Here is a 24,851-nt window from a genome sequence, read left to right as displayed (position 1 = left end):
TACACATACATGTACAAGCATATATATACACACCCCTCTAGGTTTTCTTCTATTTTCTTTCTAGTTCTTGTTCTTGTTTATTTCCTCTTACCTCCATGGGGAAGTGGAACAGAATTGTTCCTCTGTAAGCCATGCGTGTTTTAAGAGGCGACTAAAATGCTGGGAGCAAGGGGCTAGTAACCCCTTCTCCTGTATATATTACTAAATGTAAAAGGAGAAACTTTCGTTTTTCCTTTTGGGCCACCCCACCTCAGTGGGATACAGCCGGTGTGTTGAAAGAAAGAAGAATTATAATAATCCTAGGTAGTAGGATGGTAGACAAACTGCCCAGGGAGGTACTACTGTCTTGCCAAGCGAGTGTAAAACAGAAGCCTGAAATTGTTTTACATGATGGCAGGATTGCTGGTGTCTTTTTATTCTGTCTCATACACATGCAAGATTTCAGGTACGTCTTGCTACTTCTACTTACACTTAGGTCACACTACACATACATGTACAAGCATATATACACACACCCCTCTGGGTTTTCTCCTATTTTCTTTCTAGTTCTTGTTTATTTCCTCTTATCTCCATGGGGAAGTGGAACAGAATTGTTCCTCTGTAAGCCATGCGTGTTTTAAGAGGCGACTAAAATGCTGGGAGCAAGGGGCTAGTAACCCCTTCCCCTGTATATATTACTAAATTTAAAAGGCGAAACTTTCGTTTTTCCTTTTGGGCCACCCCACCTCAGTGGGATACGGCTCGTACGTTGAAAGAAGAAGAAGAATTACAAAGCAGAAGTGTTATAAGAAAATTAGAGTATATGGAGAGTAAAAGAAACATGAAGAGAGTGGTGAGAGAGTGCAAAAGGAGAGTGGATGATAAAGTGCGAGAGGCACTGTCAAGAAATTTTAATGGAAATAAGAAAAAATTTTGGAGTGAGGTAAACAAGTTAAGAAAGCCTAGGGAACGAATGGATTTGTCAGTTAAAAACAGAGTAGGGGAGTTAGTAGATGAGGAGATGGAGGTATTGGGTAGATGGAGAGAATATTTTGAGGAACTTTTAAATATCGACGAAGAAAGGGAGGCGGTAATTTCATGCACTGGCCAGGGAAGTATACCAACTTTTAGGAGTGAAGAAGAGCAGGATGTGATTGTGGGGGAGGTGCGTGAGGCATTGCATAGAATGAAAGGGGGTAAAGCAGCTGGAACTGACGGGATCATGACAGAAATGTTAAAAGCAGGGGGGGGGGGACAGTGTTGGAGTGGTTGGTATTTTTGTTTAATAAATGTAAGAAAGAGGAGAAGGTACCTAGGGATTGGCAGAGACCATGTATAGTCCCTTTATATAAAGGGAAAGGGGGCAAAAGAGACTGTAAAAATTATAAAGGAATACGTTTACTGAGTATACCAGGAAAAGTGTACGGTAGGGTTATTATTGAAAGAATTAAGAGGTAAGACAGAATTTAGAATTGCGGATGAGCAAGGAGGTTTTAGAGTGGGTAGGGGATGTGTAGATCAAGTGTTTACATTGAAGCATATATTTTTTTTTTTTTTTTTTTTTTAAAAAAGTCGGTCGTCTCCCACCGAGGCAGGGTGACCCAAAAAAAGAAAGAAAATCCCCAAAAAGAAAATACTTTCATCATCATTCAACACTTTCACCACACTCACACATTATCACTGCTTTTGCAGAGGTGCTCAGAATATAACAGTTTAGAAGCATATACGTATAGAGATACACAACATATCCCTCCAAACTGCCAATATCCCAAACCCCTCCTTTAAAGTGCAGGCATTGTACTTCCCATTTCCAGGACTCAAGTCCGACTATATGAAAATATATGTGAACAGTATTTAGATAGAGGTAGGGAAGTTTTTATTACATTTATGGATTTAGAAAAAGCATATGATAGAGTGGATAGGAGAGCAATGTGACAGATGTTCCAAGTATATGGAATAGGTGGTAAGTTAATAAATGCTGTAAAGAGTTTTTGAGGATAGTGAGGCTCAGGTTAGGGTGTGTAGAAGAGAGGGAGACTACTTCCCAGTAAAAGTAGGTCTTAGACAGGGATGTGTAATGTCACTTGACTTAAGAAATCGTAATGACACGATTGCAAATAAACCATACCCCCGGCCGGGATTGAACCCGCGGTCATAGAGTCTCAAAACTCCAGCCCGTCGCGCTAGCCACTAGACCAGCTAGCTGGTCTAGTGGCTAGCGCGACGGGCTGGAGTTTTGAGACTCTATGACCGCGGGTTCAATCCCGGCCGGGGGTATGGTTTATGTGTAATGTCATTATGGTTGTTTAATATATTTATAGATGGGGGTTGTAAAAGAAGTAAATGCTAGGGTGTTCAGGAGAGGGGTGAGATTAAATTATGGGGAATTAAATTCACAATGGGAAGTGATACAGTTACTTTTAGCTGATGATACTGTGCTTATGGGAGATTCTAAAGAAAAATTACAAAGGTTAGTGGACGAATTTGGGAGTGTGTGTACAGGTAGAAAGTTGAAAGCGAACATAGAAAAGAGTAAGGTGATGAGGATATCAAATGATTTAGATAAAGAAAAATTGGATATCAAATTGGGGAGGAGGAGTATGGAAGAAGTGAATGTTTTCAGATATTTGGGAGTTGACGTGTCAGCGAATGGATTTATGAAGGATGAGGTTAATCAGAGAATTGATGAAGGAAAAAAGGTGAGTGATTCATTGAGGCATATGTGGAGGCAAAAAATGTTATCTATGGAGGCAAAGAAGGGAATGTATGAAAGTATAGTAGAACCAACACTCTTATATGGGTGTGAAGCTTGGGTTGTAAATGCTGCAGCGAGGAGGCGGTTGGAGGCAGTGGAGATGTCCTGTCTAAGAGCAAGGTGTGGTGTAAATATTATGCAGAAAATTTGGAGTGTGGTAATTAGGAGAAGGTGTGGAGTTAATAAAAGTATTAGTCAGAGGGCTGAAGAGGGTTTGTGAAGGTGGTTTGGTCATTTAGAGAGAATGGATCAAAGTAGAATGACATGGAGAACGTATAAATCTGCAGGAGAAGGAAGGCGGGGTAGGGGTCGTCCTCAAAAAGGTTGGAGGGAGGGGGTAAAGGAGGTGTTGTGGGCGAGGGGTTTGGACTTCCAGCAAGCGTGCGTGAGCATGTTAAATAGGAGTGAATGGAGACGAATGGTATTTGGGACCTGATGAGCTGTTGGAGTGTGAGTATGGTAATATTAAGTGAAGGTATTCAGGGAAACTGGCTATTTTATATAACCGGACTTGAGTCCTGGAAATGGGAAGTACAATGCCTGCACTCTAAAGGAGGGGTTTGGGATATTGGCAGTTTGGAGGGGAATATTGTGTATTTTTATACGTATATTCTTCTAAACTATTGTATTCTGGACACCTGTGCAAAAACAGTGATTATGTGTGAGTGAGGTGAAAGTGTTCATTGATGATGAAAGTATTTTCTTTTTGGGGATTTTCTTTCTTTTTGGGTCACCCTGCCTCGGTGGGAGACGGCCGACTTGTTGAAAAAAAAATAATAATAATAATATAATAGCAATAATAATAATATGTCGTTTTAGACATTTTTCGTAATTTTTTTTTTATATTTTTGTGCCAAATGCTTCAAAATACAAATTGGTAACCCTCTGGGTGGCTGTAGGTACAACTGCTAGACCACATCTCAGTCCCGACCAAGGGTCAAAAGGAGGAAGAAGTTTGCCACTCTGAGTGACTGCAGCAGACCCTTGGGGCTGTAATTTTGTCTTATATTGTACAATTTCTTACACAATGCCTCACCCAAAGAGACAGTATTCATGTACAATCAGAAAGAAGCGATTAGAAACTATGAAAAAAGCTAGAGAAACGAAGAAAGCAGCAGCAGAGAATGAGGCACCTCACCACCACTGTGACCACCACCACCACGTCTTCACCTATATATACATCTGTCTTGATCACAACTGTGGTTACGTATGTGACACCCTCACCACTAATCATAGATAAACACAAGCTAGGTATGGGGGTTATGGACTGGGAAGATACTAGAATGGGAGAATAAATGCCAGATGCTGCTGGCATTGCCATTGCTCACCACATTATGGCCTATTTTATTCATTCTAGAGTATATATCATGTTTCTATGTTATTGATATTGTTTATGTCATATTAGATGAATTGTGATAGATAAATATGACATAGAGTTGATATTAGCATTATTTTGTCATGCTTCCTGAGAAGCTGGAACAGATTAACTGCATTTCAATTAATTTAAATGAGGAAAATTGACTCAGCATACAAACAAATGAGGATATGAACAAGCTGAGGTTCCACTGTATTAAAAAAATCTGGGATCACTTAGTACCTTGTGGGAGCACCAGTTCAACTGAGCACCAGCTAGAGCAAACAGTGTGCCAAACATCAGGGATTCAGTGATGTCATGTCCTATTAACACTCCCCTTTTAAGAGGAAAGTGATGTTTACCCCAAGTTTAGTGGCTTTGAGGTGAATATGGCCACAAGTGGTCGAGGAAATATCAAAAAACCTCGATAATAACCCATGTGCAACATTTTTTCAATTTTGGTACCACTGGTAGTGTCATCCTACCAGAATATCCTATAACCTATGCCCTAAGTAATGAGAAACAATTTTGGAACTTGTAATACGTGTTTAGCAGGCTGACTGGCCGGCTGGGTGGCTAGGTGGCTGACTGACTTTCGATGTCTCTATTTCCGTCTGTCTGTCTATCTATCTCTGTCTCACAGGTACACATAAATACAATTATACATAGTGTAAATTACCTAGGATAACCCAGAAAACCCAGACGAAGTGCTATACTGTGCTTGTAGATATAATGCATAATAAGCATGACTGGCAAGTAATGCACATTTTCACTTGTTCAGGAAACAGACAAGACAACTCTGCATCACGTGTAATACCTGTTGGTTCATGAGTGGCTCTCTCTGAGACAGAAAGAGAGACAAGCAGACACAGAAAGACAGATAAACAGAGACAGAGATAAACAGAGAGAGCTAGACAGACAGACATGTTTGTGTGTAACAGTGAAAACAAATAAAGCCAAGGCAGTGCTCACTCCACTTCTGCACTGTCAGCAGTGGAGTGACATATGTCTTACACAATGCTTCAATGATTTTCATATATACTCCAGTGAGTCTAAAACATTCCTGGGACCTATAAATACTATGTATATATTACTAGACAATAGTATGTGACCAAGGCAAGTGAAAATGTTCACCTGTCAGTGTGTCTGTGACTGAGTACTATTTCAGTGCCTAATATTAGTGTCAGAGCAAAGATTGGCTATGAAATCACAAGAACTACTACAAATTATAATTATCAGAACATAAAAATTATACAAATTAAAAAAGAAATAAGAAAAAAAGGCATATCAGTAACACTTCTGCAAGCGGCAGGACTCTGAGTTGCCATCGTTTGGGCATCCAGCGCCAATTTCACTGTCTTATATCTCGTTAATTACTGACCCCAATTTTTTTTATCCTATTACACGTAGAAAAATGCCCTCTTTATTTTAATAAAAAAAAAAGTTTTTTTTTTTTTTTTTTAAAAATATTCAGAACGCTGGGCAAGAGAACATAGATCTATGTTTGGACAGTTGCAAGAGACATAGATCTACGTTTGGACAGTTAAGGGGTTAAAGTGCAGGCATTGTACTTACCACCTCCAGGACTCAAGTCTGGCTAACTGGTTTCCCTGAATCCCTTCACAAAATATTACACAACTCACACCCCAACAGCTCATCAGGTCCCATAAACCATTCGTCTCCATTCACTCCTGTCTAACACACTCACACATGCCTGCTGCCTATCCAGGCACATTGCACACAAAACCTCTTTTACCACCTCGCTCCAGCCTTTCCTAGGACAACCCTTACCCCTCCTACTCTCCACTTTCATATATAACCAAAATTATTTATACCTGACAAGTTTTGGGGCATCATCACACCCTCTTGAGTATTTCATAATTGAAGACTCAAGGGCTCGCTGTCTAATTTGTTCAATGTTTTCTTCATGACGACGAGCAGATTCTTCTTGCTTCTGTTGAATTTTTTTTACCAATTCTGACTCTTTGGCTAGCTGAGCCTAAAAACATATAAAATAAAAAAAAATATTATTCATTTCAATAAATACACTTTTTTTTATATAAAGCAATTACAAAAATTAAAAAGATTCTGTACAGACTGGCTAATTAGACTCAAAACAGGGAGTTTTCTAGAAATTTGCAATGAGGAATATTTATTAAAAAACATGTACACATGAAGCTATACACTTCCTAATTACCCACACTTTGGAGAGGAAACTTTAAATGGGAGGGGGCAGAGGAGGGAGCAAAGGAAGTTTTGAGTGCTTGGGGCCTGAACATCAGTCTTGTGGGAGCGAATTAGACTGAAATGAATGGGAAATAAAGTGGTTCTCCTAGACCACTATCAAGTCACAAATGAGAAAACAAGGGAAAAAAGTAGAAAACTATTTAAAAAATGGCAGTTACAGTAGCAGTAGTGGTGGTGGTGGTGGTGGTGGTGGCGGTACTAAATTGATTGGGATAAACTACAGAAGACTGTCAACTAAGACATGATCTTCTAAGAGCTTATGGTATACACTGGTTGAAGAATTGCGATAATTTTTGATCATGACACTGCAATTTTTTATGACTGTAAATACAGGGGAAAAATAGCTAAAAGCTGTTACAAAAAAAGCTAGTAACCGAAAATTTGACCGTAATGTTCACTGTAACATAACAAATAGTCATTCACTTACTCTAAGAGTATTAATACAAATGTTGAGTATCTTAGTGATTGTTAATAAAGAGTGAAAAGTATAATAATTTAAAGAAATAGTAAAGGCATCACCATGATAAATGCTTGTGTATGAAGTTCAGAGTCACCACAGTATACACTGTTTACATATAAATTGTTTATCACCACAAGTCTCAAGAAAACTCATGTGACTAAATTAGTTGCTGCCTGTATGAGTCAATACATACAGTGTTGTCATATCCTTTGTATCATCAAATGTGAGGATACTGCAGACAATGTTTATATACATACTGAGACTCCAAGATTTATATATACTTTGCTTCCTTCTGTTTGCATAATCAGGATTATGAGAGGTAATTAAATATACTGTGGATACAGTACCTTGTGTATATTGTATACACTGTGCATCAATATAAGATATTATAAGCGACTAGTGGCAGAAAGGTGGGCTAGTGCAAGTATGAGTAGTGGGGGGTTGAAGAGGGTTGGAATAGTTTTAAAAATGCAGAATTAGAATGTGGGGCAGAAGTTTGTGGTTATAGGAGGGTGGGGGCAGGAGGAAAGAGGAGTGATTGGTGGAATGATGAAGTAAAGGGTGTGATAAAAGAGAAAAAGGTAGCTTATGAGAGGTTTTTACAAAGCAGAAGTGTTATAAGAAGAGAAGAGTATACGGAGAGTAAAAGAAAGGTGAAGAGAGTGGTGAGAGAGTGCAAAAGGAGAGCAGATGAAAGAGTGGGAGAGGCACTGTCAAGAAATTTTAATGAAAATAAGAAAAAATTTTGGAGGGAGTTAAACAAGTTAAGAAAGCCTAGGGAAAGTATGGATTTGTCAGTTAAAAACAGAGTAGGGGAGTTAGTAGATGGGGAGATGGAGGTATTAGGTAGATGGCGAGAATATTTTGAGGAACTTTCAAATGTTAAGGAAGAAACAGAGGCAGTAATTTCATACACTGGCCAGGGAGGTATACCATCTTTTAGGAGTGAAGAAGAGCAGAATGTAAGTGTGGGGGAGGTACATGAGGCATTACGTAAAATGAAAGGGGGTAAAGCAGCTGGAACTGATGGGATCATGACAGAAATGTTAAAAGCAGGGGGGGATATAGTGTTGGAGTGGTTGGTACTTTTGTTTAATAAATGTATGAAAGAGGGGAAGGTACCTAGGGATTGGCGGAGAGCATGTATAGTCCCTTTATATAAAGGGAAAGGGGACAAAAGAGACTGTAAAAATTATAGAGGAATAAATTTACTGAGTATACCAGGAAAAGTGTACGGTAGGGTTATAATTGAAAGAATTAGAGGTAAGACAGAATGTAGGATTGCGGATGAGCAAGGAAGTTTCAGAGTGGATAGGGGATGTGTAGATCAAGTGTTTACATTGAAGCATATATGTGAACAGTATTTAGATAAAGGTAGGGAAGTTTTTATTGCATTTATGGATTTAGAAAAGGCATATGATAGAGTGAATAGAGGGGCAATGTGGCAGATGTTGCATGTATATGGAATAGGTGGTAAGTTATTAAATGCTGTAAAGAGTTTTTATGAGGATAGTGAGGCTCAGGTTAGGGTGTGTAGAAGAGAGGGAGACTACTTCCCGGTAAAAGTAGGTCTTAGACAGGGATGTGTAATGTCACCATGGTTGTTTAATATATTTATAGATGGGGTTGTAAAGGAAGTAAATGCTATGGTGTTCAGGAGAGGGGTGGGATTAAATTTTGGGGAATCAAATTCAAAATGGGAATTGACACAGTTACGTTTTGCTGATGATACTGTGCTTATGGGAGATTCTAAAGAAAAATTGCAAAGATTAGTGGATGAGTTTAGGAATGTGTTTAAAGGTAGAAAGTTGAAAGTGAACAGAGAAAAGAGTAAGGTGATGAGGGTGTCAAATGATTTACATAAAGAAAAATTGGATATCAAATTGGGGAGGAGGAGTATGGAAGAAGTGAATGTTTTCAGATACTTGGGAGTTGACGTGTCGGCGGATGGATTTATGAAGGATGAGGTTAATCATAGAGTTGATGAGGGAAAAAAGGTGAGTGGTGCGTTGAGGTATATGTGGAGTCAAAAAACGTTATCTATGGAGGCAAAGAAGGGAATGTATGAAAGTATAGTAGTACCAACACTCTTATATGGGTGTGAAGCTTGGGTGGTAAATGCAGCAGCGGGGAGACGGTTGGAGGCAGTGGAGATGTCCTGTTTAATGGCAATGTGTGGTGTAAATATTATGCAGAAAATTCGGAGTGTGGAAATTATGAAAAGGTGTGCAGTTAATAAAAGTATTAGTCAGAGGGCAGAAGAGGGGTTGTTGAGGTGGTTTGGTCATTTAGAGAGAATGGATCAAAGTAGAATGACATGGAAAGCATATAAATCTATAGGGAAAGGAAGGCGGGGTAGGGGTCGTCCTCGAAAGGGTTGGAGAGAGGGGGTAAAGGAGGTTTTGTGGGCACGGGGCTTGGACTTCCAGCAAGCGTGCGTGAGCGTGTTAGATAGGAGTGATTGGAGACGAATGGTACTTGGGACCTGACGATCTGTTGGAGTGAGAGCCGGGTAATATTTAGTGAAGGGATTCAGGGAAACCGGTTTTTTCATATAGTCGGACTTGAGTCCTGGAAATGGGAAGTACAATGCCTGCACTTTAAAGGAGGGGTTTGGGATATTGGCAGTTTGGAGGGATATGTTGTGTATCTTTATATGTGTATGCTTCTAAACTGTTGTATTCTGAGCACCTCTGCAAAAACAGTGATAATGTGCGAATGTGGTGAAAGTGTTGAATGATGATGAAAGTATTTTCTTTTTGGGGATTTTCTTTCTTTTTTTTTTTGGGTCACCCTGCCTCGGTGGGAGACGGCCGACTTGTTGAATAAAAAAAAAAAAAAAAAAAACTTTTATTTTGTGATAAATAAATGACTTGCACATATACCCTCTGCTTCTCTTCATTTGCATAATTAAGGTGAAGTCTCTGTCTGTGCCGTAGAACTACGTGATGAGCTCAGATCACTCAGATAAGCAGTGAGTGGTAAATTTGGGAATAGATATGAAAGAATGGGTTGATGCAGTAAGTGTGCACCATATAAAAACAAACCCTGCCTCACGCAGTGCATAATGGGAGAAAACTGTGACCATGTTTTTGGTTCAAAATAGAAAATTTGCGGTGAATTTTTGGATGGTTCTTATGATTGTATTCTCAGTTTCTTGTTATCATGTGATAGAATGGAAGATGTATTACAGAAATAAAGATGATTCTGATTGGTTACAGGACTTGAAGTAGCTCAAAGTTGAGCTCAAAGTAGCAGAAACATTTGACTTTTGTCAATACTGTATTCCACTGTAAACAAATCAAATCATTCATCCAATATACATCCAACTGGTTGGTCTAATATGCATTTGCAAATGCACTGACATTATTTATACAATTATTACAATAATGCATCACAGAAAATCTTGTTTTTTTTTTTTGTGTGAAAAAAATTCAGAATAGAATTAATGTGTAAATCCTGGGAACATAGCTAAAGAACAGAGTAAATGTTATTTTAGTGGTAGGAATGCCTGCATTGTTTATTCTGGACCCTAATTTGAAATTGGCATATTTTGAAATTTGTGTGGAAGTGGCCAAATTAAAGATTTCTGATCACTAAACTGGGTAGTTGAAATAGTTCACTGGGCAGTGTCTTGTGTTCAGTCAATAAAATGAAAGCCATTCTAGCAAAATAGCTAAAAATTTGGCTGACTGGAACAATGTAATTGGCCTACAACAAAACTCAAAGTGGGCCGAATCACCAATGCCTAAATATTGCTGACACGGCAAAATTTTCGAAATGCATAATTTTGTAAGTTTCCATTAAATTTTGTACCTGTTGTTTTATTATCTTCAGAAAAAAATTTTCTGCCATTTCATAAGAAAAATATAAAAAAAAAATTTCTGAAAATTCTTGGACCCTGTGGACACTTTTCAGATCGAGGTCCTGGTCACCCAAGGGGCTAAGGTAAGTAATGTGTGCATTGTATGATAATTTTTTAGGCCAAGCTCTATTGCTCACTTCATATATGATAATGTAAACATGTTATCAGGCTTTTACATGCATTTTAAATTGAGAAAAGACTATGTTTCACCTTACAGTGATTTTCAATTTACAGCTGCAGCCCTGAACCTAACCTGCTGTATAAGCAGGGCCCTCCTGTATTTGAAACACTCATATTTTGTGATAAACAAATAAGGTTGTGTGAAGTGCTGTTGTTCATGGTGTTAAGGATCACCACAGCATGGTTTTAATACCACCCTATGCTCTTTACTACTCTTATTTATGTTATTGAAAAAATCTTCTGAAATAGTGGAGAATTATCTTTATGAAAGTGATGACACCAAAAAAATGCAAAATTTGATGGAAAACTTATGGAATTACATATGCACAAAGCTGGCAGTCTGGGAGCAATTTAAACATCAACCATTTTTCCTTGATTTAACCCTTTCAGGGTCCAAGGCCAAAATCTGAAGTGGTGCTCCAATGTCCAAGAAATTTTGAAAAAAAAAAAAAAAAAAAATTATTTTTTCTTACAGAATTAAAGAGCATATTTTTGTGAAGGTAATAAGACAAAAAAAAAATTATGATCAGTACTTACCGAGATACAGTGCCGAGAAGTTTGTCCAAAATGACGTGGTGGCGGCAACATCGACGAATTCCACATAAGCGCATTACTTTATTTAGCGTTTTTTATAGTTTTTTCTTTTCTTTTCCAATTTTTTTCTTTTCCTACTAACATTTGGGGCCTGAGAGACCAATACTGTATATAATGTATAAATATAATCTCATGCACATGCACAAATCTTGTATAATACTAATGTTCTATCATATATTTACATATTTACAATCACTGGACATGGTTTTAGAACTGCTAGAGCTTGTGGAACTCCTTGAAACAAGGCACCATGCACAGAGGTACCTTACATTCCTCACACATAAACCGAGTGTCTTTGCGTCTTTGTTGCCGTCGTTTTGTTTGTGCACAGACGATGCATCTCTTCTGAGCAAATTTCTTCTAAGCTGAAGGAAGCTGTATTATGAAATGATCACCTTCCCTCCTCAAACGCTTGGGTATATCCTGAGGAATTCGAGGACCTTGTTGTATAGCAGGTGTTGTTACCTGGTACTTCATTATGAGTTGTCTGACAACAGACAAACAAAATTCACCATACGGTGGTCTGTTGCCAGTCTTTATTTGGTACCTATTATATGCATTGAGCATTGAAATGTCCATGAGATGGAAGAAAAGTTTCATGTACCACTTGTAACTTTTACGAACACAATCAACAAAACCAATCTGCATGTCACATTTGTCAACCAAGCGCATGTTTTGTGTATAATCAATCACTGTCACTGGTTTTCGAATACGTTCATTAGTCACTCGATCAACTTTGCCACTGTTTTGCATTTCATTACGGTGAATGGTTGTCAACAATGTGACATCTCGTTTGTCATGCCACCGTAATGCCATGATGTCATTGGCAGTAAACACCTGCACGTCATCACCACAAGCACCTGCGTTGAGCCTGGGCATATGTTTACGATTAGAACGCACTGTGCCACACACATCTGTCTTGTTCACTTGCAAGAAATCACTGAGTAATGGGCTTGTGTACCAGTTATTGGTATATAATGTATGGCCCTTACCAAGATAAGGTGCCATCATGCTTCTCACTATGTCACCTGAGATACCCAATAACATCTTGGTATCTTTCAATGTTTTACATCCAGTGTATACAACAATATCCAATACCAGGCCACTGTAACAGTCACAGAGTACAAACAGTTTTATATCAAAGCGTTTCTTCTTGTTCTGTATATACTGCTTGAATGACAGTCTACCTTTGAACAAAATCAAAGACTCATCAATTACAAGATTCTTCAATGGATAAAAGTATATACTGAACTTTTGTTTGAGGTGCATAAAAACAATTCTAATCTTGTATAACCTGTCACTTCTGTCAGGCCTGGTTTTGTCAGAGAAGTGTAACATACGTAACAGTAAGATAAACCTGTTCACTGGGATGATTTCACTGAAGACCGGGGTAGAAATTAGCCGATCTGTGAACCAGTATGCTTTTATATTCTTATAGACATGAGGCATAAGCATTATTGTTGCAAAAAGCAAATACATTTCTGCAACAGTCGTCTCTTTCCACCGGTGTAGTCTTGACTGTGGTGATATTATCGTATTTGCCATGGTGTACTCAAAATACTTATTACTTTCCCTGACAATAGTTTCTATCAAGGGCTGGTCAAAGAATAATTCAAAGAATTCCAGTTCGTTGGCCATGGTTCCAAGGGGACAAGTAGGTAGAATTCCACTTTGAGAGTTATCAAAGTGGTGGAGCTTGGGAACAAAATTAGGATTTTGCTGCCAATCCCAGATACGGTTTGCTGATGGATACTGGACATCATAGGCTGGTTGTGCGGGTGGTTGTGGTTGTGGTGGGCTGGTGGCTGACGCTCCGCTTTGTCCTTGAACTGAGGAGTCAGCAGCGTGGGTCCCAGCCTGGGCTGGTGAGTCATGCATGGCGGTGCCACTACCATTACCACTACCACCATCTGCTGATGCCTGTGGTCTATCCATGCCAAGTGTAGCCACATCATCCTCACTATCACTATCTAAACCTGGTGCAGGGCCACGGGATGTACTCCGGGATGTACTCTGTCCCCTGGGCACAGCATAGGGTACACTACCCGAGTGCATGTGGCGGCGTACATACCGACGCTTCACTGGTGAATATGATTCCTCACTATCACTACTCGAATGATCGTCAAGAGCAATAAAATCACAATCCACGTCACTATCATCATCATTACTGAAGTCAGAGGCCTGGCCATGCGAAAATAATAGTTTTCTCTTGCATTGAGGTACAACTGACCGTGACTGAGGAGTGCCCACACCAGAGGTAGAAGGTTGAGGATCGTCAGGGTTTTCTGCACTATTATCGATATCCTGGTCATTCCTTTCGGTCACTAACTGATCAAAACCAAAGAATTCGTCTTCATTTCCACTTCCATCAGTGTCAGATCTATCAGATAGGAAGAGGAGAGTCCCAATTTTCCGTGGAGTGAGAGCTGACTTGCGACGAGGCATGGTGAACAAGGGTAACTGAGCCGGCGTTCCCACAATGCTATGTGGGCGCCTAGATTTTTTGTTTATGGTGCACACCCACCATGCAGACCCGTTCTCTCACATGTAGGCCTATGAGCACTTTCGTGCTAAATTTGACGGCGCTAGAATTTTGGCATAGATCTACGGTTTGGACACTCAACGTGAAGTCGTAGATCTACGGGATGGACCCTGAAAGGGTTAAGTCCTATTTTAAGCCAATGACACTGCTCAATTTGACCATTTTTTTTAATGCATCAATCATTAACCACCAAGGCAGGGTGACACGAAAAAGAAGCTTTCATCATCAATTACTCCATCAATGACTTGCCAGAAGGGTGCAGATACTATAGTTCAAAAACTGCAACATGTATCCAACCCCTCCTCGCCCCGCATTTCAGAGCACAGGTACTGTACTTAACAGCTCTAGGACATAAGTTTGGCTAACTGGTTACCCTGAATCCCTTCATAAATGTTAACTTGCTCACATTCATAAATACCATTTGCCTCCACTCGCTTCTATCTAACACCCTCACACACACTTGCTGGAAGCCTAAGCCCCTCACACACAAAGCCTGCTTTACCCCCCTCCCTTCAACCTTTCCTAAGATGACCCCTCCTCTGCCTTCCTTCCACTACAGATTTATATGCACTCCAAGTCACTCCATTTTGTTCCATCCTCTCTAAATGTCCGAACTACCTCAACAACCCCTCTGCAGCCCTCTGATAATAGTTTTAGTAACCCTGCACCACCTTCTAATCTCCAAGTTACAGATTCTCTGCATAATATAAACACAACACACTGCCTTCAGACATGACATCTCCACTCCTCCAGTCTTCTCATTGCTGCAACATTCACCACCCATGCTTCACACCCACATAAGAGCATTGGTATCACTATACTCTCATACATTCCCCTTTTTGCTTCCATGGATAACATTCTTTGTCTCCACAGACTCTTCAGTGCACCACTCACCTTTTCCTCCCTCGTCAATTCTATGGTTCATCTCACCTTTCATACACCCATCTGTTGACATTTCCACTCCTAAATATCTGAACACATTCACTTCCTCATATTCCCTCCCTCTAATCTGAAATCCTATCTTTCATTCCTTAAATTTTTTACCCTTATTACCTTACTCTTTCCTATGTTCACTTTTAATTTCCTTCTTTTACATACCTTCCCAAATTCATCCAATAATCTCTGCCAACTTCTCTTGAGAATCTCTCAAAAGCACAGTGTCATCAGCATAAAGCATCAGTGACAACTCCCACTTTGTGTTAGATTCTTTATCTTTCAATCCCACACTGTTTGCCAACACCTGAGCATTCACTTTTCTTACAACCTCATCTATAAGTATGTTGAAACATATTCCTGGCTATTTTGCAAGTATGCCTTCTGTCTATTTACTAAGAACTGTAGGTACTAGGCAGGTAGACAGAAACCACCCAAGGAAGTACTACCATCCTGCCAGATGACTGAGAAACAGAAACCTGTAACTGTTCTACATGATGGTAGGATTGCTGGTGTTTTTTTCTGTCTCATAAACACGCTAGATAACAGGGATATCTTTCTACTCCTACTTACATTTGGTCACACTTCACAGACACGCACATGCATATACAGTGGACCCCCGCATAACGATCACCTCCGAATGCGACCAATTATGCAAGTGTATTTATGAAAGTGCGTTTATACGTGTATGTTTGGGGGTCTGAAACAGACTAATCTACTTCACAATATTCCTTATGGGAACAAATTCGGTTAGTACTGGCACCTGAACATACTTCTGGAGTGAAAAAGTATCGTTAACCGGGGGTCCACTGTATATATATACATACATCTAGGTTTTTCTCCTTTTTCTAAATAGCTCTTGTTCTTCTTTATTTCTTCTATTGTCCATGGGGAAGTGGAACAGAATCTTACCTCCGTAAGCCATGCGGGTCGTATGAGGCAACTAAAATGCCGGGAGCAATGGGCTAGTAACCCCTTCTCCTGTAAACATTTACTAAAAAAGAGAAGAAGAAAAACTTTATAAAACTGGGATGCTTGAATGTGCATGGGTGTAGTGCGGATGACATGAAACAGATGATTGCTGATGTTATGAATGAAAAGAAGTCGGATGTCCTGGCCCTAAGCGAAACAAAGCTGAAGGGGGTAGGGGAGTTTCGGTGGGGGGAAACAAATGGGATTAAATCTGGAGTACCTGAGAGAGTTAGAGCTAAGGAAGGGGTAGCAATAATGTTGAAGGATCAGTTATGGAAGGAGAAAAGAGAATATGAATGTGTAAATTCAAGAATTATGTGGATTAAAGTAAAGGTTGGATGCGAGAAGTGGGTCATAATAAGCGTGTATGCACCTGGAGAAGAGAGGAATGTAGATGAGAGAGAGAGATTTTGGGAGATGTTAAGTGAATTTATAGGAACCTTTGAACCAAGTGAGAGAGTAATTGTGGTAGGGGACCTGAATGCTAAAATAGGAGAAACTTTTAGAGAGGGTGTGGTAGGTAAGTTTGGGGTGCCAGGTGTAAATGAAAATGGTAGCCCTTTGATTGAACTTTGTATAGAAAGGGGTTTAGTTATAGGTAATACATATTTTAAGAAAAAGAGGATAAATAAGTATACAAGATATGATGTAGGGCAAAATGACAGTAGTTTGTTGGATTATGTATTGGTAGATAAAAGACTGTTAAGTAGACTTCAGGATGTACATGTTTATAGAGGGGCCACAGATATATCAGATCACTTCTTAGTTGTAGCTACACTGAGAGTAAAAGGTAGATGGGATACAAGGAGAATAGAAGCATCAGGGAAGAGAGAGGTGAAGGTATATAAACTAAAAGAGGTAGTTAGGGTAAGATATAAACAGCTATTGGAGGATAGATGGGCTAATGAGAGCAGAGGCAATGGAGTCGAAGAGGTATGGGGTAGGTTTAAAAATGTAGTGTTAGAGTGTTCAGCAGAAGTTTGTGGTTACAGGAAAGTGGGTGCAGGAGGGAAGAGGAGCGATTGGTGGAATGATGATTTAAATAGAGTAGTAAGGGAGAAAAAGTTAGCATATGAGAAGTTTTTACAAAGTAGAAGTGATGCAAGGAGGGAAGAGTACATGGAGAAAAAGAGAGAGGTTAAGAGAGTGGTGAAGCAATGTAAAAAGAGAGTAAATGAAAGAGTGGGTGAGATGTTATCACCAAATTTTGTTGAAAATAAGAAAAAGTTTTGGAGTGAGATTAACAAGTTAAAGAAGCCTAGAGAACAAATGGATTTGTCAGTTAAAAATAGGAGAGGAGAGTTATTAATTGGAGAGTTAGAGATATTGAGAAGATGGAGGGAATATTTTGAGGAATTGTTAAATGTTGATGAAGATAGGGAAGCTGTGATTTCTTGTATAGGGCAAGGAGGAATAACATCTCGTAGGAGTGAGGAAGAGCCAGTTGTGAGTGTGGGGGAAGTTCGTGAGGTGGTAGGTAAAATGAAAGGGGGTAAGGCAGCTGGGATTGATGGGATAAAGATAGAAATGTTAAAAGCAGGTAGGGATATAGTTTTGGAGTGGTTGGTGCTATTATTTAATAAATGTATGGAAGAGGGTAAGGTGCCTAGGGATTGGCAGAGAGCATGCATAGTTCTTTTGTATAAAGGCAAAGGGGACAAAAGAGAGTGCAAAAATTATAGGGGGATAAGTCTGTTGAGTATACCTGGTAAAGTGTACAGTAGAGTTATTATTGAAAGAATTAAGAGAAAGATAGAGAATAGGATAGCAGATGAACAAGGAGGCTTTAGGAAAAGTAGGGGGTGTGTGGACCAGGTGTTTACAGTGAAATATATAAGTGAACAGTATTTAGATAAGGCTAAAGAGGTTTTTGTGGCATTTATGGATTTGGAAAAGGCGTATGACAGGGTGGATAGGGGAGCAATGTAGCAGATGTTGCAGGTGTATGGTATAGGAGGTAGGTTACTGAAAGCAGTGAAGAGTTTTTACGAAGATAGTGAGGCTCAAGTTAGAGTATGTAGGAAAGAGGGAGATTATTTCCCAGTAAAAGTAGGCCTTAGACAAGGATGTGGGATGTCACCGTGGTTGTTTAATATATTTATAGATGGGGTTTTAAGAGAAGTAAATGCAAGGGTCTTGACATGAGGCGTGGAGTTAAAAGATAAAGAATCACACATAAAGTGGGAGTTGTCACAGTTGCTCTTTGCTGATGACATGTGCTCTTGGGAGATTCTGAAGAGAAGTTGCAGAGGTTGATGGATGAATTTGGTAGGGTATGCAAAAGAAGAAAATTAAAAGTGAATACAGGAAAGAGTAAGGTTATGAGGATAACAAAAAGATTAGGTGATGAAAGATTGGATATCAGACTGGAGGGAGAGAGTACGGAGGAGGTGAATGTATTCAGATATTTGGGAGTGGACGTGTCAGCAGATGGGTCTATGAAAGATGAGGTGAATCATAGAATTGATGAGGGGAAAAGGGTGAGCGGTGCACTTAGGAGTCTGTGAGACAAAGAACTTTATCCTTGGAGGCAAAGAGGGGAATGTATGAGAGTATAGTTTTACCAACGCACTTATATGGGTGTGAAGCATGTGTGATGAATGTTGCAGCGAGGAGAAGGCTGGAGGCAGTGGAGATGTCATGTCTGAGGGCAATGTGTGGTGTGAATATAATGCAGAGAATTCGTAGTTTGGAAGTTAGGAGGAGGTGCGGGATTGCCAAAACAGTTGTCCAGAGGACTGAGGAAGGGTTGTTGAGGTGGTTCGGACATGTAGAGAGAATGGAGTGAAACAGAATGACTTCAAGAGTGCATCAGTCGGTAGTGGAAGGAAGGCAGGGTAGGGGTCGGCCTAGGAAAGGTTGGAGGGAGGGGGTAAAGGAGGTTTTGTGTGCGAGGGGCTTGGACTTCCAGCGGGCATGCGTGAGCATGTTTGATAGGAATGAATGGAGACAAATGGTTTTTAATACTTGACGTGCTGTTGGAGTGTGAGCAAAGTAACATTTATGAAGGGATTCAGGAAAACCGGCAGGCTGGACTTGAGTCCTGGAGATGGGATGTACAGTGCCTGCATTCTGAAGGAGGGGTGTTAATGTTGCAGTTTAAAAACTGTAGTGTTAAGCACCCTTCTGGCAAGACAGTGATGGAGTGAATGATGGGAATAAGAAATAAGGAATAAGAAAAGCAAAAAGGGATTATGAAGCTAAGGTCGCAAGGGATTCAAAGACTAACCCAAAAGGGTTCTTTCAGGTAAACAGAAGTAAGATTAGGGACAAGATTGGCCCACTTAAGAGTAACTCTGGTCAGATCACTGACAGTGATAAGAATATGTGTGAAATTCTAAATACCTACTTCCTCTCAGTTTTCACCCAGGAAAATACTAGCGATATTCCTGAAATAATAGATTATGTAGAACAGGATAATAATAAACTATGTACGATTGCAGTAACTAGTGACATGGTCCTCAGACAAATAGAGAAACTAAAACTTAACAAATCCCCAGGTCCTGATGAATTGTTTGCAAGGGTGTTAAAGGAATGTAAAGAGGAACTTAGCATACCTTTGGCTAATCTTTTTAACATGTCAGTACAAACTGGCATAGTGCCTGATAAGTGGAAAATGGCAAATGTAATACCTATTTACAAGGCAGGTGACAGGTCCTTGGCTTCGAACTATCGATCAATAAGCCTTACCTCAATAGTGGGAAAATTTATGAAATCAATAATTGCAGAAGCAATTCGTAGCCATCTTGACAGGCACAGATTGATTAATGAATCTCAACACAGTTTTACAAAGGAGCGTTCCTGTCTTATGAATTTACTAACTTTTTTCACTAAGGTGTTTGAGGAGGCAGATCTTGGTAATGATTATGATATTGTGTATATTGACTTCAGTAATGCTTTCGATAGAATTCCACACCAGAGGCAATTGAGGAAACTTAGGGCACACGGAATAGGAGGAGAAATTTTTTCCTGGGTAGAGGCATGGCTGACAAATAGACAGCAGAGAGTTTGCATAAATGGGGAGAAATCAGAATTGGGGCACGTCACAAGCGGTGTTCCTCAAGAGTCAGTGTTGGGCCCGTTGTTGTTCAAAATTTACATAAACGACATAGATGAGGGAATAAATAGCGACATAAGCAAATTTGCTGAGGACACCAAAATAGGCCGTCCAATTCACTCTAATGAGGACATTAGAGCACTCCAGGATGATTTGAATAGACTGATGCAATGGTCGGAGAAGTGGCAGATGCAGTTTAATATTGACAAATGCAAAGTTCTAAATGTTGGTCAGTTAAATAACTATGCCACATATAAACTAAATAATGTAGATCTTAATACTACTGATTGCTAAAAGGATTTAGGAGTTCTGGTTAGCAGTAACCGAAAACCAAGACAACAGTGCATTAGTGTTCGCAATAAAGCTAACAGAATTCTTGGCTTCATATCTAGAATGTATAAATAACAGAAGTCCTCAGGTTGTTCTTCAACTCTATATATCCTTGGTTAGGCCTCATTTAGACTATGCTGCTCAGTTCTGGTCACCGTATTACAGAATGGATATAAATGCTCTGGAAAACGAACAGAGGAGGATGACAAAGATGATCCCATGTATCAGAAATCTTCCTTATGAGGATAGACTGAGGGCCCTGAATCTGCACTCTCTCGAAAGGCGTAGAATTAGGGGGGATATGATCGAGGTGTATAAATGGAAAACAGGAATAAATAAAGGGGATGTAAATAGCGTGCTGAAAATTTCCAGCCATGACAGGACTTGCAGCAATGGTTTCAAGATGGAAAAATTCAGATTCAGGAAGGATATAGGAAAGCACTGGTTTGGTAATAGAGTTGTGGATGAGTGGAACAAACTCCCGAGTACAGTTATTGAGGCTAAAACGTTGTGTAGTTTTAAAAATAGGTTAGATAAATACACAAGTGGGTGTGGGTAGGTGAGAGTTGACCTGACTAGCTTGTGCTGCTGGGTCTGGTGCAGTGCTCCATCCTTGAGTGGAGATGACCAGGCTGGGTGGGTCATTGGGATAATCCGGGGGGTGGGTCACTGGTCTAATCCGGGGATGAAACATGGACCTGGTCCGCTTGGGTCAGTAGGCCTGTTGCAGTGTTCCTTCTTTCTTATGTTCTTATGAAAGTTTTTCTTTTTCAGGCCACCCTGCCTTGGTGGGAATCAGCCAGTGTGTTAATAAAAAATAATAAGAAACTGTCCATTCAACTATCAGAACTACTCTACAAAATGCACAGAAGTAAATTGGTAAATTTGACACAAAATTCAACAGATTCCAGTTAAAAAAACAAAGTCGAAAATAAACACTGTAGTCATTCCAGCCACTAAAGCAACCTTTCCTCTGTTCATTAATCACTTTCCCCAGGCCTCTCGTATAAAATACTTGCCCTCCATTTTGAATCCACAAAATATTGAAGTTTTGCTATATTTTCAATAACAAAATATAACCAAGAATGATTAGTCATGGTTTAGAACATCCCAATAATTGAAGCAGACCTAGTAAAAACCCATGAAACAAACTGGGGTGGGGAAAATGAAGGTCCTGCCCTTCCTTATGAAAAGTTGCCAAAAACTGAATATTTCCACTGATTTGAGCCCCAATTCAAACTACTGTCCTTTTAGTCTTGAAACAAAACAAACTCATCTCTTCTTCATTAGAAGAAGAAGCAACCAATGAAACCATAAAAACCACCCTAGAAAACACCTAAAAGTCTGTTTTAAACCAAACACAAGTCCTGAGGTTTGCTCTTTCCAATATGCACAGTGTGCGGCAAGATTTTTTTAAAATTTATTACTCACAGCACATCCGAGGGCCCTGTGCTTAAAATGTAGATCTACATGATACTGGCAACAACATAGATCTGTGAAGACAGTAAAAAGGTTAAAAATAGTGGACAAAAAATTAATGAATTACAAAATTAAATTGGGTGAATGAAGGACGAGGTTAACCACAGAACTGATGAAGGAAAAAAGGCAAGTGATGCACTGAGGTGTCTATGGAGATAAAAAACTTTATCCATGGAGACAAAGGGAATGTACGAGAGTATAATGGTACCAACACTCTCACATGGGTGTGAAGCATGGCTTGTGAATGCTGCAGCAAGGAGGAGGATGATGGCAGTTTAAATGTCGTGTCTAAGGGCAATGTGTGGTGTAAATATTATGCAGAGAATTCGGAGTGTGGAAATTAGAAGGAGGTGTGGAGTTACAAAAAGTATTATTCAGAGGGCTGAAGAGGAGTTATTGGGGTGGTTTGGTAATTTAGAGAGGATGGAGCAAAACAGAATGACTTACAGAGTGTATAAATCTGTAGTGGAGGGGAGGAGGGGTAGGGGTCATCCTAGAAAAGGATGGAGGGAGGGGGTAAAAGAGGGTGTGCAAGGGGCCTGGACATGCAGCAGGCATGTGTGAGCATGTTAGATAGGAGTGAATGGAGACGAATAGAAAATTTAATCTTTCTCTGGGTGTCCACCAGTAAAAACTTTACATATTCAAAGTCCACAAATACGAACTCACAAATTTGTAACGAGTCCATACAGTGCAGTGTAAAAAAAATCATGGAACAGGTGGGGCTTGAACTTATGAAAAGCAAGTCCTAAAACTCAGAGGCCAGTGTATTAACCACTTGAGCATTTGGCTCTAACAAGATTCATCCAACTTGGTATACATATGTCTATACACCATAGGGAGGGTAGCATGAGCCCCACTGTGACCATAAATGCAGCTTTTTTAAAGACAGGAGGACCCCATTTTAAAGCATTTCACTTTACAGCATTTCACTAATGCAGCGATTTTCAATTATACCCATTATTCGTTTATCCAGACTTCCTACAATAAATATATTCACCATTGACTATAAGCTAAAGATGAAAATATTTTAAGGTAAATAATGTGTACTGTATATGCATTTTTTTGCTTAGCTCTATTGTTCACTTAATATATGATAGTGTAAACACATTAACAGGCTTTAATATACATCTGAAAGTAAAAAAAATAATGATTTTCATTTTACAGTAGTAGCCCGTTACCTAACCTGCTGTACAAGCGGGGCCTGCCTGTACTTACTTTAGCACATACGTAGAAAAAGTATATGGACTAGAACATTCACTTAATCCAATAGCATTTCACCCTTTGCAGCTGCTAACCAGTCCAGTGTTCTTCCAATGAACAAACTTCCGTCCAAAGGCAATATGTTAAGGAACTGCTGGTGATATAAATGTTATGAAGGAAAGTTTACTGATATTTCAGTGATTAAGAAGATAGCAGCTAAGGATTGTTCTGAACTATTGGAGAAATCAACTGGAGACAGAAAGACTATTCCTATTCTCAGCCAGTTGTTTGACATATGTACAGTGGTACCCCGGGTTTCATACATAATTCGTTCCAGAACAAATTTGTTCCCAAAAGAAATAATGTAAATTAGATTAGTCTGTTTCAGACCCCCAAAAATACACTTACAAAAGCACTTACAATAATACACTTACATAATTGTTTGAGTTGGGAGCAGTACAAAACTCGGGGTACCACTGTAGTTGTTTCTGTCCTGCTTACTCCTGTCAAGATGTAGGGTGCAAAATAAAGGAGTGTGACGGATACCACTTGCCTGTAATTGTGATGTGAAAGTTCCTAAACATGAGGTACAGTTCCTTCTTGAGCAGAGAGGCGATAGGAAGATGAAAATTGGCTGTGTTGAGATGATAGTAATGAGGATGTGAGACAGATACAGCCAGAGCCAGAAAGCAGCTAGAGTAAAGACAGTGAACTGGTAGCTGGAGAAGTTTCTGATTCTGACAATAATTCACATGATGCCAGAGATAGCCCTTTTGTCGATACTGATGTTGACTATGTCTTTAGTGGTCTGACTGCCAGCAGCTCACAGCAGAACAGAACAAGACTCCCTACACTGGCAGCCACATGTGACCGATACTTGATCAATGATTATGCTGTAGCTGCCATTGCTACTGCCACCTTAACCCCTAAACAGTCCAAACGTACATATACATTCACGTGTGTAGCGCCCCAAACGTATATATACGTTTTCTTTGTCATTCATTCATCGTTGCCACGATAAGCCTGAGCTGCCTAGACATGAGAGAATGGGTGTGAGCACTCACAGTGCACCATATTAAAATAATTGGGGATGCCTGGGTACCATATGCTCTTTTTTCCTATTAAAAAAAAAATTTTTTTTTCTCAAAAAAATTGGGGCGCTACGCTACGTTTGGACCGTTTAGGGGTTAATGGACCATGGCATTATCACCAAGGACAACAAAAGTCAAGTTATTGGACCACAGTTGTCTCAATGATAAGAACAATTAGAGAAGAGAATCAGCAGACAGAAGAAAGTACTGAGAGCTCTGATGAGGAAAGAGAACATTCTGCTGATGCTGTTGACAAGGACTTATTAATCTACACTGATGATGAGGATGACAGTGAAGATGAAGAGAATGACAATGTGGCTCCTATTGTCAACTCAAGAAAAGTAGTGATTCCCAAACTGAAGTGGCAAGCAAAGAACTATCACTCCATGAGTGACTGGAAGACTGAACTCAAAACTGAGCCTCCTTTCATTGCTTCTCAATCAGATCATCAGGTTCTGAAATTACCGAGACTCCACTGGAGGTGCCCAAGTGGCCAAACAACACTCAAGCTGTTGAGAGAGGAATAAAACTGATGACTGAAGCTTGCACTGAAGTGACTGGACAGAAGGCAAGAGATGGATATATCAGGCAAAGAATATTTTCCAGTGCTGCACCAAGAAAGACTTCACTTATAACTTGTAATACTGTAGTTTAAAATTAAATAGATGATGACTGATATAACCCATGTACATTTGATTACACAATCTTCACAACCAAAAATGATATAAACCATGATTTTTTTTCTTTTTTTTTAACAAGTCGGCCATCTCCCACCGAGGCAGGGTGACCCAAAAAGAAAGAAAATCCCCA

General features: G+C 39.6%; 1 protein-coding gene across 1 annotated transcript in view; it reads right to left on the bottom strand.

Annotated features, from left to right (window-relative positions):
• ssp3 (short spindle 3) overlaps nucleotides 1-24,851 on the bottom strand; it is a 355,022-nt gene that overhangs the window by 77,299 nt on the left and 252,872 nt on the right. Inside the window, exon 14 of the mRNA XM_070092824.1 lies at nucleotides 5,924-6,087. Coding sequence (XP_069948925.1) covers nucleotides 5,924-6,087 — 164 coding nt within the window. The remainder of the gene's footprint in view (nucleotides 1-5,923; nucleotides 6,088-24,851) is intronic.

The sequence above is a fragment of the Cherax quadricarinatus genome, chromosome 41, assembly GCF_038502225.1.
Source record: "Cherax quadricarinatus isolate ZL_2023a chromosome 41, ASM3850222v1, whole genome shotgun sequence".
NCBI classification, from domain to species: domain Eukaryota; kingdom Metazoa; phylum Arthropoda; class Malacostraca; order Decapoda; family Parastacidae; genus Cherax; species Cherax quadricarinatus.
The sequence above is the reverse complement of the archived record's forward strand: the minus strand, read 5'-3'. Positions and strand labels throughout refer to the sequence as shown.